We start from the raw sequence: 19,395 nt of genomic DNA on the forward strand, positions 1-19,395 counted from the left end.
CTTTGCCACACCAGTGTAACTGAACAAATCCGTTCACTTCCATGCACCTCAGTTTCTTCCTTGGAAAATCGGGGGGCGCAGGCGGTCTAGGTGCCCTTTACGCAGCCTTCCCTCTGAAGCCTATGACTAGGTGATCCCCAGATTTCTCCCCATGCTTGCATCCTTTGGGCTGGGAGCAGGGGTGGGGCACTACTTTGTCTTCTCTCCAGACTAAGGTCCCATCCTGTGCCTGGGTCGAGTCTTTAGTTACAGGTACCACTCCCCAACCCGACCTGTCCTATGGGGGAGATGTAGGGAGGAAGGCAGCGCTATCTTATTTCTTTTGATGTGTATTAATCCCGGTGCTTTTGAACTCTTCAGGGTCACCTCTCCATGGGAGTGGGAAAGTTGGGTGATTGGGTCATTAAGAAAGATACTACTAATCTGTCTCATTATTCTCTTCTATTGTAGGTCCTGTTCATCTTTTCTTTACATCTCAGAAACCATCATGGTAATGTCCTTTACTTTCCCAGTCTTCTGTTGAATGTTATTGAATATGAGTAAATGTTTATTATTGTATTATCGTTTTAAGAACAGACAGTCTGGCTTTGTTTTTAGAGAGTGGGTCTTGGAGCCAGAAAGACCACCTAGACAGGTCACAACCTCTCAGTCCCTGGGCAGCTTTCACTGAGACTCTTAAATTGCAGAGAAGGTGCCAACTTTCATTGACAGAAGGAGTTTCCTCATCCAGGGAGTTCCCTGTATTTATTAAATCCCAGGCTCTGCCCATCTCTTTAATAATCTTGGATTTAAAGCAAGAAGGGGTTTTAATAATAATTTTGTCCCACTCCCTCATTTGAAAGAGAAAGAAACTGGAGATATTAACTGCCCTACCTGGGCTCCCATGGAGCTGGAATTTAAACACATGTCTTCTGACTATCTATGTCTTTCTTCTATAAGCTGTGAATTGTTTTAAAAAAGGGTGAATGGAACTTTAAACTAGTTTAGTACAATCCCTTTTTTTTTTGGATTCTTTTGGCATGGTGACCTTTCTTTACTCCCCTTTTTTCTTTTTTTAAAATTTCCTTACTTTGGTTGAGTGGAAGTACAGTTAGGGCCCTTAGGCAGTGATTTGGGTGGTTCCCCTGCTCCCCCAACACTCCCTTCCTTTTCCTTTTCTGTGTGTAAAAATGAGCCATCCCACAAACAACTGACTTTGGAACCAGAGTCAGTACAGCTCATTGTGGTCATGTGACCTGATATTTTCCTCTCAGCTTCCTTTAATTTTTACACAAAAATTTCTTCTATTTCAATATAGTGGGTGGGGACTGATTTTTTTCCACTGGAGGAAGGGTTTCTGTCTCATCCTCTCTGGAGGGGAAGAAACAATTCCCGTTTGCTTCCAAGTTGTGTATTTTTTATATTTTTTGGATTGCTTCACTTAGTGGAAACTGGTGAGACGAGTTCTGACTTTTTCTTTATCAGCCTGAGGGTGATAACCAAAATTGACAACAGAATTTTAGAATTGTCTTAGAATATTGTTGAGTTACTATTTAAAAATCTCATCCTGTTAGCATTACATTTATATACATGCTTATACATGTTATCTTCCTTCCTAAATTCAGCCTTCTTATTTTACTGATGAGGAAATTGGGGGCTATCCAGGAGTAGTCACTTGCTCCAAGTTACATATGTACTAAATGACTAAACTAAGATTTGAACTCATTTCCTTTGATTTGGTAGCATTATGATAGAGAGAAGTGGATAGAAAACTGTCCTTGAAGCCAAAAAGATTGAGGTCTTCCCTCAGACACACAATGTCTTGGTGAATCACATAACCTTTCAGTGTTCTAAGTATCTTCTTAAGACTATAAATTATTGAAAAAGGCTGACCTACATTGTAGAGGGATTTTTTTTATCTGGGAGTTCTTTATGCCATTGAAATCTTAAGTCCAGTTGCTATTCTGATTCTGGAGCTAATGCTTTTCCCAGTATAGCACATTCCCCATTAAAAAAATGTTCACGTGCAGGAGGGAGGATTTTTTAAAATTTGTAAAATGGGATTTGTAATGGTTCCAACCATATCCCATCTCGTGAAAGTTTATTTCAGTGTGTTGTAATTTTAAAACGAAATTAATTTTGGGTTAACTGAGAAAAAAAAAGGTTCAGTGTACATCAGTTTCATGATAATTCTTTGATGTTGTATGGCCAGATAAAAGATCTACATGAAGATGTCCCACAGAGTATTTATAATGCTTTTATTATTCTTGTTTATGTATTCCCACTTCAGATGCACACAAAAGGTGAATCAGTTCTTTTATTACTGAGTGGAAACTTTGGGTTTTTCTTTGTCTTTTCCACTGAAGGATCTCTGTGAAATTACCTTGGCAATCCTCCCTGAGGGAGATAAGCTACTTTTTCTGGAGATATTTGCTGGGGTGGTAATATGCATGATAGTTGGCTGACTGCTCATGAAGAATAATTCCCCACTATGTCTCCATATACAGTATATGTATGTATGTATGTAATAAGAATTATGTAGATATATTATAGATATAGTGTGAGGATATATGTAGCATATATATACTAGAGTGATTTGCTATTTTCTTTTATTCATTCTTACAGTTGAGGAACTGAGTTGAGCAGGGTTAAGTGATTTAGCCTGGGTCACACAGCTACATCTTCTTTTTTGTGGGATAGTTCAAAGTTTTTTCAATCAATTGCCTTTAATTTTTGGTTCTTTATTCCCAACCTGGCAACTGATCCTGCATAACTTTTAAAATGGACAGATTGTCCAGTTTCATGGAAAATAGCTCTGAGTATCTTAATGCAATTATTGCCAAAAACATTTATTGATGCTTAGGATAGATTAAGTTATGAGTAGATGCTGGAAGAACAAAGATAAAATGAAATAATTCCTGTTCTTTAGGAGCTTTACCTGTTCTTGAAAAAGGATGGTAATAGCATTGTAATAACTACTAGGCTTCAAGTCACTGCTTCTTTGGCCTAAGTTTCCTTATCTGCAAAATGAGGCTGTTAGATTTGGAAGGACCCTTAGGGCTCATCAGAAAACTTGTGCTTCTCAGTCTCTTGTCTGAGGAGAGAGAACAGTATTAGAAAATACACTTGAAAAGACCACACCTGGAAGATCATCAGTTTGATGGATGTGATGGATCTAACTGCTCTCCAGCTGCTCAAGGCAAAGCCCTCTTAGGAAAGCTTTTCTCATTCACCTTTAGACTCTGTCAAAGAGAATCATTTCATTACATTGTTTTTTCCTAACTTCACAGTAGTTTCTGTAGCCACCTCATGTGATAATATTGTCTCTGCATCCCTCAGGAACCTTTCCTACTGCAGGCCCATGGGAGCAACAGTGTTGCAGCAGCTGGTTTCTTTGGCAGCCTCTTTGTTCATGTAGGGTTCTATAGCCATATACTCACAAATGTAAAGACGATATATATGCACATTCATACATGCTACATACACATAATAGGTACACACACGTGTGTGTGTATATATATATACATATATATGTATATATATATATATATATATATATATAAAATATATACCCACTAGATACATATCTACATACTATACACCCACACAAATATATTTTTGGTGTTCATTTTTGTCTGACTCTTTATGACCCCATATGGGATTTTCTTGGCAGGAATACTAGAGTGATTTGCTATTTTCTTTTATTCATTCTTACAGATGAGGAAACTGAGTGGAACAGGGTTAAATGATTTGTCCTAGATCACACAGCTAGTAAGCATCTGAGATTAGATTTGAACTCAGGACCTCTTGACTCCAAGTCTAATGCTCTATCCTCTGTACCACTCAGATATGTAACACATTTATGTATATATATAGATATTCTTACACTGTATATAGTATATATGAGCTATATAAGCACAATATGTATATAATTCCTATTATATATATACTACATATATCCTCACACTATATCTATAATATATCTATATAATTCTTATTATATACATACATATAGACATTCTCACATTGTGTACACACTATATATTATAAACACCATACATAAACACACAACTTAATTCATGCACATTCATTATATACATATTATATACACAGAAAATATTCACATGTACACATGTTACCTATATGCACACACTCAATATATAGACACACACACAAACACACACACACACATATATATATACACATTTTTATAATGTACTTTGTTTTAAGAATTTCCAGGGTCCTTGTTTATTAGTGCCAGTAAGTAACTTAGCAATCAAAGCATATATTAAGCTTCTAAGTATTTTATTAGCTAAGTTAAAGATTTAGCTATTAAGTCTTGAGTTTTCTTGAAGTGATAAGGAAGAAGGGAGATATTGAGATTTTTTGCTTTAAGCTGTGCGCCTTGTAGGTTCTGCAAAAACTATCAAACAAGTGCCAAATATAAAAGAAAATAGAGGTATATCAATTGTTATTGTTAATTGATCCATTTTGAGCTCTTAAAAAAATCCTCTTTTAACAATACTACATATACTCACACAGTATATATATACATGTACAATAAATATGAATGATATATAAACAATATACATGTGATATAGATTTTCAACACACATGCATAACAGCAATACTATACACATGCACATACATATGAAATATGTACACATATGTGCACATGTGTAATATGTACCTATATCTTTCTTTCCTCATCTATAAAATGTGAGAGGTAGACCAAATAGCTTTAAAGATTGTTATTTTGGAAAAAATCTATGATCTCATCACCAATCTATGGTTAAGGACTTGTGTCATTCACCTTATTTATTTATTTATCTATTTGCTCATTTATTTATTTATTTATTTATTTATTTGTTTGTTTGTTTATTTATTTATTTATTTATTTATTTATATGTTTGCTTGCACATTTATAGATTTATTTTTGTTAAGTAACGGGTTGTGGCTTGCTTAGGATCACACAGCTAGCAAATATCACAAGTCAGAGTCTAAGGCAGATTTGTCACTCACTTTAAGATTATGTTTAAATATTCCGATTATTTTGCCTTATTAAGACTCTAAAATTAGAATATTTCCTACTGATGTTTAGAAAATATTTAAGTCAAGTAAACAAACATTGATCCAATACCTACTCTATGTTAGACACTATGGTAAGTACTGAGATTGGAAAAAAAAAGGGTAAAATAACCTAAAAACCAAAACCCACCAACCAACCAAACAAAAAACCCAAACTCCAAACTAGCCCCTCTTCTTTCTTAAAGATCTCCCAGTCTAATGGTGGGAGGCATTATTTAAACAACTTGTCTATCCAAAATAAATTAGAGTTAATGAACAGAGTAGCCTCTGTTTAAGAAGAAGAAGAATGTGTAATCCAGAGATGTCCTTCCAATTCAGAAATTCTAGAATTCTAAGAATTCCATAAAAATGGTTAAATTAACAGCTAATCTTGTGTTGCTTAAATTGGTAAGTAGCTTTATATTTATGAAATGAAATTGTTCATATTAGTTTTTGGCTCATGGTCCATAAAAAAATGAATGAATCAAATATCCTATGTGCAAGTGTTGTCCATAAATTTAAAAAAAGTTACTACTTCCCTCCTCTCAGTTTTATTACAGCTTTAAAAAAAAATCATTGTCAATTCTGAATAATAATACCTTTCCTCATGGAATCTTTCCTTGGAAATACAAGGAAGAAGCAGAATGATGCATAAGAAACCAGCATATTGACCATGTCCTAACAGTGTATCTCATTTTCCCACAAAGAATAGGAAAGAGGGTTTCATTGTTACTCTTTCTGAATTAAGAGTGATCCTTGTATTGATACAAATTGTATCTGTAGTCTTTTCTTCAGAATTTAATTGCAGTGTGGAGACATAACTTTAGAGGAAAGACAGAGATGGTAGCAGCACAGAATGTTGGGGAGTGCATAGGTTGCAATAAATATCTCAGTAAGGAGTACCCATATTAATAAGATAATACATTAATTCAAATAGCAAATAGAAATTAGATTGAAAAAAATGAGGATTACTTTAAAAAAAGACAAAAAGTTAAAAAAAAATCTTAACATTTCACAGTGTACTTGTATATAGATATTTTTGCATTTTTATGTTTCTCTTGTGGAAGATTCATGCTTAAGGTTTTACTATCAATTCTTTTAAATATCAGTTCACTCTATAATTCTAAAACAGACAAAATTAAGATTGGATGAAGGGAAAATGACAAGGGGATAATGGAGAAAGAGATTTTCCTTTATTAACTGGGAGTGAGGTAGCTTTAATTCTAGCTTTGATCCTGACTAGTTAACTGTGACACCTTACCTAAGTCATTTATTAAGTCATTGAACTTCTATTAATTGCTCTGGGGAATGAGGCCATTTTGGTTTAGATGATCAATAAGGCACTTTTCTACTGTGATTGAATTTACTATGATTTGAATTCTTGCATTTTCAAAATATCTTTTGGTTATAGATTTTTTTTTCATTTTTCTCTATTTCTAACATAGACATCCTTTATAATAAAAGACTTTAAAAAAAGAAAAACAAATTGGAAAAACTAACCAATCTGCTAATTAAATCTGATAAAATATCAGAAGTATTTCATATCCTGGCGAAAAAAAGGGAAGAATATATAATCTCGAATCTCTTCGTTGGAATAAGCTCTGGGGTCATTAAAATATGCAATTACTTTTAATTTTGTTATTGTTTACTGTAATGCTCTGTTGTCTCCAAAACTGCTGATCACTCTCTGGGAGGAGATCTGCTGTCTTAACTCAATCTTCCGGCCAGCCATCCCAACTCTGACTTAGAGTAGACTCCCCATCCAGGCCCAATGTTGCTTCTTTTATCCTCCCAGAGAATGGGTGTGGAATAACTCAGGGGCTTGTGGGAAAAATACTTCAACCAATGAACTTGCTCCTCTTAAACATGTAAGCTCCTCCTCAGAAGTTCAGAGGGGGAGAACTCCCCTTAAAGGCCAGAACCAAAAGGTGTGGACTAGAGAATTGTTAAGTACTGACTTAGCACTTAGTAAAAACCTAACATCTCATTATCTCATTAGCACTTAATAAGATCCTAACAGTTTACATTTATATTAGTTATTGTAAATACTATGTTCCTGGTTCTTATTTCACTTTGTATCATTTCATATGTCTTCCCATGCTTTTCTGAATTCTTCACATCAGCTCTTACTGCCCAATAACTTTTTGTTACATACATATATCATACTTTGTTAGACATTCTCCATTTGATAGCTATCCATATTATTTCTAGTCCTTTGCTTCCACAAAAAGTGCCAATATAAATATTTTATTACCTATGGGACCTTTCCCCCCTCCCCCCCCTATCTCTAACATCCTTGGGACACATGCCTAGACATGAGATATCTGGATAAAGGCATGGACATTTAAATTCTTAGCATAATTCCAAATTGCTTTCTAGAATACTTGGACTTTTGACTAGACTTCTGAGTTTCTGTTATCAGTTTTGCTCTGTATGTTCTCCCTCCACTACACACACACACACACACACACACACACACACACACACACACACACATTTCCAACTGTCCATGGGACATTTCTACTTGATTACCTCATTGTTACCTCAAACCATTCCAATCTCAGACTGATTTCATTCTGTTTGCTCCATCTTCCAAACTAACTCCTTTGCCCAGTTTACTTTCAGTTTCATGAGCTTATTCATAGGCTTAAAACACTGGAGTCATGTTCGGTGCTGCCCTTTCTGTCATTTCATCCCTGTAGAATGTTACCGAGCGAGTCCTATCATTTTTTTCATTTAAAAATATTTGTATATATACATATATATGTCTATTAATATATTCAGGTAACATACATTTATTTCCTTTCCCTCCCACCCCTACTGGGGGAAAAAAGATAAACATAGTTGAGCAAAACAAATGTCCACACTGATCATGCCCCAGATTTGGGTCTCATTTGTCATCATTAATTAGTCTCTCTCTCTCTCTCTCTTTTTTTTTTTTTTTTTTTTTTTTTTGAGGCTGGAGTTAAGTGACTTGCCCCGGGTCACACAGCTAGGAAGTGTTAAGTGTCTTGAGATTAGACTTGAACTCGGGTCCTCCTGAATTCAAGGCTGGTGCTCTATCCACTTAGCCACCTAGCTGCCCCCAATTAGTCTCTTTTTTTTTTATAGGAGATGCTATCTTTCTTCCTCATTAATCCTCAGGAATCATGGTTGCCTACTATTTCTTCTTTTGACCTAGATCATTTCTGTCTCTTCCTTACCACTCTAGGCCAGGCTCTTTCATCCCCTCATATTTGAATTATCATAGTAGTTTACTAATGTGACTCTGAGCAAGTCATTTAATCTCTGTTTCCTGGTTTACAAAGTGATGGGGATGAACTTGATAATCTCAGAGATCCTTTCCAGCTTTCAGTTGTCCCATCTTGAACCCCTTCTATGACCTTCTGCCAGATTCTCACTTAACTGTTCAGCTCAGTAACATAACGTGCAGATCACCAAATCAAGGTCAAACTCTTCTAGCCAATGTCCAAAGCCCTTTGTGGCAAAGGAATACCCTATTTAGTCACTTTATCTTACTGTTTCTCCATAACACTTTAACTGAATCAGGCTGCCTTATGGCTGCACACCTCACACAAATCTTACTTTTTTTGTCCATTCATTTTTTCTTGCCTCTATCCTTCCCTCTGCCTGCTAAAAATTGAACCTATCTTTTAGGGCCTAGATGAAGTTTCTTTCTTTCTTTTTTTTTTTTTTTAGGTAAATTTTTTTTTTTATTTTATTTACAACATTATCCCTTATACTCCTTCTGTTCCGAGTTTTTCCCCTCCTTCCCTCCACCCCCTCCCCTGGATGGCAGGCATTCCCATACATATTAAATACTAGATGAAGTTTCAACATCCTATTGAACATACTACCAAGCTGGGACATTATGCTACCCTGGCTAACTTATTAACTGATTCTGTGATCCTTGACAACTCGACTAATTCTGTCTCAATTTTTTCATCTGCCAAGGGAAGAGAGATAGAGCAAGTAATTTCAGAGGTCCTTAGGGTTAGGGGTAGGGATTGAACTTGAGTTTTTTTAAATTGGTAACTGGAAACTCCCAGAAGAGAAACTCTTTTTACCAATGCAAATAGGCATTTTCTTTGCAACTTTCAGTCCTAGAGTTACCTGAAACAGTTTTGGTTAAGTGACTTTTTCCAGATAGTGTGTCAGAGGTGAAATTTGAACCCTTGTCTTTTTGACTATTAGGCTGATTCTCTCTCTACCACATCATGCAGCCACATCAAGCACATAATAGGTGCTTAATTAATATTCATTGAATAGCAATTATGACATGTACCAAGAGACTTTTAAAATAAAGATACTTTGTTATCTTTAAGGTTAATGGCCAGAGAGAGATATCTTCTTTTGACTAGAAGATGCTGTTGAGTGAATAAGAATTTGTGCTTATTTATCCTTATTTTTTTTGTCAGTCACTGTGCTAAATAAGCAGTATAGATGCATACAAAAAATTGAAATTGCCCTGCTCTCAAAGACCTCATACACCTAATTGGGGAAGAAAACATTTCAAGAAAGTTCATCTGTAAGAAAGATGGGGAACCTTTATGTAGCTGTCCCCTGAATCAGGCATTGCCCTGGGGTGATTGCATTGTAAGAGAAAGTCTGATGACTGTGATGAGAGTCTTCTTGGTATAGAGGTTGGGAAGATGGTCAGGTCCTGAAGACCTTAGGGGGCTTAGTGATCTTCCATGTCACAGACATGCATTGTTTGTTCCCAACTCATCCAACCTTTGAGCAGATGAAAGCAAGGAAGGATGGAGGTGGGAGATGGGAGAGGTCCCACTGGTGATAGCAGTTTTCCTTAAAAAAGCCAGCTCACCTGAATAGATAGTGGGACTGCTGGGTTGATGAATGGGCCATGGGATATGACACTTTTTACTTTTGGATCTTTTGATATAATTAAAACAACTTTTAAGATTATCAGGCTTATTTTTTCACCTTTTATTTTGTAAATTCTTGCTTTTAGAGGTGAGCCTGCCTTGAGTATGTGGGGCTATTTATGCTTACACTCAATAGTTCCCAGGCTCTTTTGCATCCAAATTGTCTGCTATCTTTTCCAATAAACCTTTTCCGCTAATTCACTACTGCTCCACCCAAAACTAGACTTGAAGCTGAGCCAAGTTTTTTTTTTTTTTTTTTTTTTTTTAACTGGGAATTAAGCAGAGTTTGTAGCTAGAGTTCCTTCCTTACTGTCCATGAAAATTCCTTTAGCTAGGGTGTTGTACAGTTTTCTGGCGTGTGCAGAAGAAAGCTGTTGACTTGAGTTAGAAGACTGTGTTCAAATTCTGCTGGGTTCTCATGGGGAAATCATTAGATGTCCTTTAAGTTTCAGATTTCTCATCTGTTCAATGAATAGCTGGTCCCTTCTTTCTCTGAACATCTGATGCTATTCTTTTCCTTTACTAATTATTGAGCCTGGAAGAGAAAGGGTTGGCTTGTGATCCATAGAGACCTGATTATAAATTCCACTTGTATTCTTTACTTTCTGCAAGACCTCAGAAAGTTGGTCCCATCCCTTGAATTTAGCTTCTTTTTTCACTTGTAAAATGAAATAACTGGATGACTTCCAAGATTCCTCTCTAAATCATATGAAATCTCAATTGCACATATCTCTGCCTCATTTGTATATATCTTTCTTATACCTCTGGAGAGCTTCTTAACCTGTGTCTTATGCAGTTGGAGCTTTTCATATTTTGATAACTGGATTTCAACATTTTATATATATATATATATATACATACATATATATATGTATGTATATATATATATAATACAACTGTGTATTTTGTTTTATGCATTTGACAATGTGATAATGGGAAGAGTGTCATAGGCTCTTCCATATTGCCTCAAGGTCCAGAACACAAAAAGATATAAGAATCAAATTTTAAAACTTTCATGTTTTCATGATGCTTACTTCATGATGGTCCTCTGAAGTAAGCAGAGCAATAAAGTTCCATTGTAGAAGTGGAGAACCTGAGGCACAGAGAAGGCAAATAGCTAGTAAGCATCCTGAGGTGAGTTTTGAACCTTTGGCTCCTGACTATAAATCCAGTGATATCTCCACGTTCCCCTCCTTTGTCTATGCCATGTGTCTTTAAAAGTAAAGAAACAGACCCCAATACCTACAATTCAAGGTAATGCCAGTTAATCTTTCACTACTTTATTATTGAGATCAAAGATTGCTGTTTGTACAGCTCTATATCCCACAAGAAGTTTGAGCATAATATTTGAAATATAGTAAGTAACTGAAAAAAATGTTTGTTAGATGAAAGAAGGAATGAATTCTTAATGTCTAATTGAACTGGTTTTGCTGTTTCTTCCTTTGCTTTGAGGATATCAGTTGTTTCAAAGGGAAAAAATTCTATACTGTGTTGTAACCACACCAGAAATAATTTTTTTTATTAATTTATTATTCCGAATTTAAGCATTTTTATGCTTTAGGAAGTAATGTCCAAAACTCACAGTCTTATCCTACTTTTTTTTTTTTTTTTGAAAGGCAATTGGGGTTAAGTGACTTACCTAGGGTCACATATCTAGTAAATGTTAAGTGTCTGAAGCTGGGTTTGAACTCAGTTCTTCTTAATTCCTTTAATAACACCACCTAGCTGTCCCTCTTATTATACTTTTGGACATCTCTCTATGCAAATGACTTCTTTAAAAAAATTAAATTTCCTTATGTGTTTTTTTAACCCCCCCCCCCCACTTCATTTCTCTCCTTCTTCCACTTCCCTCTTCAGGGAGAAAGAAAAATGACAACTTTGTAACGACTGTATTGGCCATGTTTAAAAACCATATAAGTAATTTTGAAATCCCAAGTGACCTGGTTCTTGAATGAGGAATATTTTACAATCAGTATTTCGAGAGTCTCAGTTTATGTGACAGTTCAGTTAACCATTTAGTTTTATCAAACAGAATAGTAGTTACTTTCAGCCCATTGTCATTAAAACCATGTTAATCCTTCTTTGACCACTTGCTTCTAGGAATGTAACTGACCAAAGATAACCCAAAGAAGCAATTAAAAGAACTTCTTTCTTTTTTAGGTAGATCATTATCCAAATTAGAGTTAATTTGGTCAAGGACCTCTTTTTCTGTCACTGGTCTCTTTTTATTTGCATGGAGACAAGTTCTTTAGGGACTGATTTTGATTGAGGAAAACTATCTAGTTTCAGAATCAATAGTTAATAAAACACTGATAAGAGGTTTCTATTTCAGATTAGTCAGTCTTCAGGCTAGGATACTTTGAAAGTGCTTCTGAACATTTTAAAAAGGGACTTGGGGTGTAGTCTATATGGGGTGTTTATCTGGTCATTTCCCTTCTATACAGACAGACTTGTTCAGTTGGAGGCAGCCATTATCACTGGCCCCTCTCTCATTCAGTCAGTTGTCCCCTACTTGCCAAATGTAGATGGTACCAGTTTTTCCTAAGCCTGCTTTAGCCAGGGCAAAGGGCATTAGTTTCTTTTAGAAACACCATGGCTCAGAACAGATCCTAGAATCCTTTAATAATGGAAGGAGAGAAATTGCCACAGGTGAATTGTTCCTGAGTGCTAATCTAGTTGAAATAACTAGAGTTTGAAGGATATGAAAGTAAAATAAGATTGCAAAAGTAGACTGGAACCAGATGATAGAGGATGAGACTAAGGTGTGGCAATTAATTAATTAATTTTTAGTGGCAATAGAGAGCCCAAAGAATGGTATTGAATTGGGAGAGTAGAATGGTTGACCTGTGCCTTACTTAGGAAGATTATTTATAATAATATGTGTTCCATAAGGGAATGGAGATGCTGGCAATATGGAGGTCCAGTAGTAATTTGGGTGAAAGATGAGGGTAAGAATGGATATGATGGTAATATGGGTAGGGAGAGGGGGGCAGATGTGAGAGATTGTGGAAATGGACTCAAAGAGACCAGGCAATTGATTGGGTATAGGGGAGGTATGGGAGAGTCAGAGCTAACCCTGAACTTTTCTCCCTGGATGACAGAGAGGTTGGGAGTGCTTTTAAGTAAAAATAGATGGGCAGCTAAGTGATGAAGTGGATAGAGCACCAGCCCTGAAGTCAGGAGGACCTGAGTTCAAATTTGACCTCAGACCCTTAACACTTCCTAGCGGTGTGACCTTGGGTGAGTCACTTAACTCCAAGTGCCCCAGCCAAAGAAAAAAGGGAGGGCAGGAAATATGAGAGAAGCATTTGGAGGCAAATTTGATACCTTATTTGTATATGTGGATTTTGAGAAGCTGATGGATCATGGAGGATATCTGTGGAAATGACTCAGTCTTTAGGTGCTATGCAAACAAAAATTGCACAATTATAATTTGCTTCTCATTATGGGATGGCAATTATTAAAGGGGACACAACCTCAAAAACAGAGTTTTTCTTAATCACATTTCCTAGCCACAGAATAAACTAGGTTTTAAAGATGATTAAAGAATCACAGATAATATTATAGGACAGAAAGGCAGAAGACAAGATATACACAATTATAAACCCAAATGCCCACTTATTATTCTTTATAAAATCTTTGAGAGCCAATGTGACATAGAAGATAGCTGGCCTCTTCTCTCCCCTTTTCTCCTTTTTCCCTTTCTTTTTCTTTTTCTCCTTTCTTTTCTGTTTCCCTTCCCCTTTTCTCTTCCCTTCTATATTCTTCCCTCCCCTTATTCTTATTCCTTTTCCTTTTATCCTATCCCCTTCCCTTCTTCTTTCCCTTGCTGTTTCTTCTTTTCCCTTTTTTTTCTGATGCCAGTGAAGTTATACATTTAATCCCTATCCCAAAAAAATCTTTATGAAAATGGTCCCTGTCTGCCAGTTCTGAGAGCCTCCTTAATGAAATTTGAGAAGGAAACAAGCCAACTTTGTAACAGGCACTTTTCTATAGCAAGTCTCAGTTCCACTCTCACACTGCTGGCTAAAAGCTCTACACTTATAGTGTAATTATAAGATCCTGCAAAAGCTGGTCTTAGTGGATTACAGAAAAGTCATTTGACTCAGTAGAATATTCACTCTTAAAGGCTTTTTTCCCAGAGAGGTGGCTCACATGAGTATACTAAGGTCATGCAAGCTTCAATGTCATTCCTAACCATAGAAAAAAAATTCACTGAGTTGTCAGCTTCAAGGGAGGTGTAAATCAGGGAGGTACAAACTCCAAACAGTTCTTTACTAGTAGCATTGACATTGCCTATGGTCAAGTTCTGAGGTTCTCTGCCTCAACCTTCTCATCTGTAAAATGGGAATAAGAATACTCATAGTCCTCACTGGATTATGAGATCATATGAAGTCATATTTATAAAGCTTGTAAATGTCAGAGGTTTATGTAAATGGCAGCTCTTCTCATTCATGCTTGTAAGAGACTTTTTATTGGTACCAGAATGAATGAAGGCTATTGTTCTAAGTACTATAATAATTGCTACTGTTTACATGGCCTTAAAGAGTACCTGGAAGGTCCAAGATGTGCCAATTGAGACAATACATTTTATTTTGACCACTAGGCAAAGAATATAGAGTAGTATATTAGGATGAAAATTTTCATTTCAAAGTAAAATTATAATATTTTTGCATAAATTGATGCTACTGGTCCTTCTAATGTTAAAATTTGCAAAGCCAATAAGTAAGTTTTCTTTTGAGCCACACAGAAACTCTTTGTGGAAAGGACATTAGATGAGGAAACAGAGAGATACAATGACTTGTCCATATTCATACAACTAGCATCCTAGACAGGCTTTGAATCAGGTTTTCCTGATTCCAAATGGAGGGCTCTAGTCATGTTGATTCGTTAGTTACTATTCTAGAGCAGAGTCTGGAAAGAAGGAGATAAAAGAAAAAGTATATTTGGCTGGGGCAGAGAAGAGGGGGGAAGGAAGCTTCTGAGTCAGGGAGATGGTCCAAGCTAAGACTGAATAATAAATAAAGAATGAATCTGGAGCAAGTAAGGCAGTGTGAGGACTCTTGACCCTGAGCCATATCTATTTGTCTGATTTCTTAGAAGAGAGAATTACTTACCTCACAAATATGTATTTAGATTCAAAAGAAAACAAGACTTGCTTGATATCTGTTCACTGCTAATAAAGGAAATCAATACATTTGGGAGTTTGTTGACACCCTGGTGTGGAAAGACTGGTGTCACTGACCTAGAACAATTATGATCTACTACCTTAGGTTCATTGACCTAGAGCTGAAAGAGACCTCATAGACCATCTGGTCCAACTCCTTTGTTTTACAGATGGGGAAACTGAGGCCCAGTGAGTCTAGTGACTTGTTCAAAGACACTCACAACAGGCAGTTTAATTCAGGTTCTCTGAGTCCAGAGTCAGTGTGCTTTTCATAGTACCATGCTGCCTTATTGGGACTTCTTGAGCAACTGACATTCATCCTTGGCCCAGTTTAGCAATTGGTGTGAGAGAGAAGGGGCCAGAGGAGTGTGCTGATGTCATGTGCCAGGCTTCACTACAGAATGCTGATGAAATTACTAAAAGCATATATAATTTCATTTTCTGTTTTTTTTTCCTATATCTGACTGGAGTTACCTTATTCTTGATGGTAGCAAGATGCAACTTCAATGGGTTTTCTTGGACATTAATGATGGTTTAAAATATTTCATACTAAGTCACTGTTAGCCACTCTTAGAAAGAATAATGTGTTTTTAATGTGATCCTTTCCCCTTGTTGGGACTATAGAGGTCGAATGCTGGTCCTGGAGTCAAGGCCAGCTTTCAAATTCTGACACTGGCTCCTTAGGTTGCCTAACCTCTGCCTCAATTTTCTCATCTATAAAATGGGAGTAATAATGATAATAATAATAATGTCTACTTACCAGTATTGTTGTGAAGATAAAGTGAGATATATGTAAGACTTTTGGAAAACCTTTAAATGGCATGTAATAATAGTTGTCTTCGTTACCTTATTATTAATAAGATTAAGGTCAAGGATTCTGGGAGCCATAGACAAAAAGAAAACAAAACAAAAGAAAAAAAGTAAAATGAGAAGAGTCAGGAGAACTTGAGTTCAAATTCACATATTATCTCTGTGACCTAGGACAAGTCTTTTAACCTTGTTTACCTCATTTTCCTCATATGTAAAATGAACCTAGAGAAATAAATAGAAAACCACCCAGTATTTTTGCCAAGAAAACTCCAAAAGGAGTTACAAAGAATTGGACACTACTTAAGTGACATTGAGCTCAAGACTGGGGAAGATACAAAATGTAAATAAGAAATAGTTTCTGCCCTCCATGAAATTATTGCACCACACAGGGATAGCTGTAGTACACCGTGCTACATAGTAAGTGTATTAGAGGTTTGCAAAACAAAATTGAATCATGTGCTGACTTGAGTATTAGGGCCTCACCTGTTCCTAGCTGCTTTTTTTCTAAAAAATAAAAAAAGCAACCATCTGGAATGCTCAGTGACCTTTCCCTGCTCTCTCCCATGCTAGAGGATTCCATTTGGGGATTCCAATGATGAATATATGCTTTCTACTTCATGGTGGATTGAGAAATCAAGATCAGGACTAGATATGGGATTTCATTGTTAAAAGGGCATTCCCAGATGAAGACACTAGTGTGGGTGACATCTTCGATGAAGTTCTAGCCATTGAGAGTTGATTAAATAGATTTGGGATGGAAAACACCATCTGTATCCAGAGAGAGAACTATGGAGCCTGAATGTGGATCAAAGCATAGTATTTTCGCTTTTTTTTTGGGGGAGGGTTGTTGTTTTTTTTTCTTTCTCATTGTTTTTCTCCTTTTTGGTCTCATTTTTCTTGCATAACACGACAAATATGGAAACATTTAAAAGAATTGCACATAAATAATCTGACAGTGCTTGCTGCCTTGGGATGGGGGAGTAAGAGAGAGAGAGGGAGAGAAATTTGGAGCATAATTTGGGAGGTGGGTGCTTTTTAAAAATCCTGTTTTATGGATGAAATGAAGCAAACAAAGTTCATGCCTTGCTTGAGTCACATAGCTAGGAAGTATCTAAGGTTGAATTTGAATTCAGCTCTTCAGAATTGAAGTGTAGCATTCTATGTAGTACACTATTATATAATTACCACAAAACTTTAGAATGTAAAAAGGACCTTAGAAGCCTTTTAGTCCCACCTATAGTTCAACAACCCCCCCCCCCCCTCACTTGCATCTCAAAAACTTGTGGTTATAGGATTTCCAAAGGCCAGCAAATCCAATTCTCTGCTTCTAGAAAGCTTTCATTTAGATTGTTCTGTGGGGAAAAAGGGGAAAGGATGCATTCATAGTCTTTATGTAAATCTGAGGTTGCACTTAGCACACTGATGTTGTAGGGCTAGTGGGTAAACTGAGCCAGAATTTGAAACCCAATCTTCCTGACTCTAAACCTCAATGCCCCACCCCTTACTCCGTATTGCCTCTTGAAGGCTATTGCTATAGGCTAGAAGTTTTGCTTCTATTAGACTGTGAGCTCTTTGAGGTTAGGGACTGTTTTTCACTTTTTTTTTTTTTTGTATCCAATTATTTAGCATACTGCTTGGATTTGTAATAGGTACCTAATTAATGTTGTTGACTTGTGCTTGTAAAGGCTTTGTGGTCCTGAAGGATTAGCTTCAATAAATCCAGAGGAGTTCATTCTTAGTTTGACCTCAAGATGGCTAATTCTTTATGGCCAAAGGAACTCTTATTTAAAGCCTATGTCCAGAAGTGCTTCCTCTTAACAAGAGGAAGATTGTATACAACCACTCAAATAGTCAGGCAACAAACGTTTATTAAGAACTTAGTGTATGTTAGGCATGGTTGCTAAATGATATCAAGGAAGGCAAAAGATAGTGGGCTTTGACTATACAAGTTTGTAGATTTTCCAGTTAGAAGGAAAGCAGAAATAATCCTCCTAGAACTGACAGCAGAGTTAGAAGATTCCTAGAGTAGACATTTATTAACCACTTGTTAGATATACCTTGCCTTCTTGGAACATAACAATTAATACTGAATATATAACATCTTCCCTTCTTTCTCATTTGTCCCCTTCTCTCTACTTTTACATCTCTGCCCTTATTAAGGCCCACATAACCTCATGTTTGGATGATTGCAATGATCTCTTCACTAGAGAAGGAAATGGCAAATCATTCCAGTATCTTTACTAAGAAAATCCCAAATGGGGTCATAGAATAGCAACAGCAATGACCCCTTAATTTGTCACCCTATTTCTAGCACCTCTCTTTTCAAATCCATCCTCTGCTAGATTGATTTATAAAACACATATCTGTCCATGTTATTCCCTTAATCAGAATCTTTAGTGGCTCTTTATTGTTTTTAGGCTAAAATAGAAAATCATTAGTCTGTTTTTTAAAGAGCTCTCTAATTTAACACCTTTAAGCTTTTCAATCTTGTTTGTTATTATTCCCCTTTCCACAATCTCTCTTCTAGTTAAGTTGTCTTGTGCTTGACTTTCCTCTCCTAGAATATTCTTATTTTTTGTTTCTGTAGCACAGAATCCTTGGCTACCATCTCAGTCTTGTTAAGGTCCTGCTTATCTTATTCCTCCCTCTTGAGATTGCTCTATTTTTATAAAGTATATCTATAATTAGAATTATCATATAGTTTATTTATAATAATAATTATAAAATTTACTTATAATTAGTTCTATAGAATATAATTATGATAAAATATATTTATAATTATTATATAGCATATAATTATGATAGAATGTTTATAATTATAATAATTTATAATTACAGTAACCATTAGGAATAATAACTAGCATATATATAACACCTTGAGGTCTGTGAAGTGCTTCAGAAATTGTAAAGCATATTATTCTTACAATAAGACTAGGATGATGATCTCCATTTTATAGATGAAGAAACTAAGGTAGATAGGTTGATTGACTTGTAATGATCACACAGTTGGAAGTATCAGACAAGATTCAAACTTCAGTCTTCCTGACTCCAGGCCTAGTACTTTATAACTTACATCATCCTATTTCTTTCCAAATACTTTGCATTAACTTATCTATGTGAGAACAATGGGAGATCCTGCAGGATAGGGATGATTTCATCTTTGTATGAGGAAGCTTTGTTGGTTGGTCACTTTCATTTGCATTCAATTCTTTATGACTCCATTTGGGATTTTCTTGACAAAGATACTAGAGTGGTTTGACATTTCCTTCTCCAGCTTATTTTATAGATGAGAAAACTAAGGCAAACAGGGTTAAGTGACTTGCCCAGAGTCATGCAGATAGTGAATGTCCAATGCTGGATTTGATGTCTAGAAGATGAGACTTGTGATTCCAAACCCAGGATTCTATTCATTAGGCCACCTGGCTGTCTGTACATAGTATAGCGAAGGCTTAACAAATGTTTGTTGAATTGAATTGGAAATGGGAT

At 36.0% G+C, this 19,395-nt stretch overlaps 1 protein-coding gene across 3 annotated transcripts in view; it reads left to right on the forward strand.

Annotated features, from left to right (window-relative positions):
* Positions 1 to 19,395, forward strand: part of ANXA5 (annexin A5) — a 50,992-nt gene that overhangs the window by 481 nt on the left and 31,116 nt on the right. The window contains exon 2 of one of the 3 annotated variants that reach the window (XM_074275053.1): positions 451 to 490. The exons of 1 other annotated variant lie outside the window; for it this stretch is intronic. In XM_074275053.1, coding sequence (XP_074131154.1) covers positions 488 to 490 — 3 coding nt within the window. In that variant the 5' untranslated portion in view covers positions 451 to 487. Of the gene's footprint in view, positions 1 to 360; positions 491 to 19,395 lie in introns of all 3 variants that reach the window. One more of the 3 variants, XM_074275054.1, reaches the window with a different exon arrangement.

This window comes from Sminthopsis crassicaudata, chromosome 6, assembly GCF_048593235.1.
Source record: "Sminthopsis crassicaudata isolate SCR6 chromosome 6, ASM4859323v1, whole genome shotgun sequence".
In the NCBI taxonomy this organism is placed as follows: Eukaryota; Metazoa; Chordata; class Mammalia; order Dasyuromorphia; family Dasyuridae; genus Sminthopsis; species Sminthopsis crassicaudata.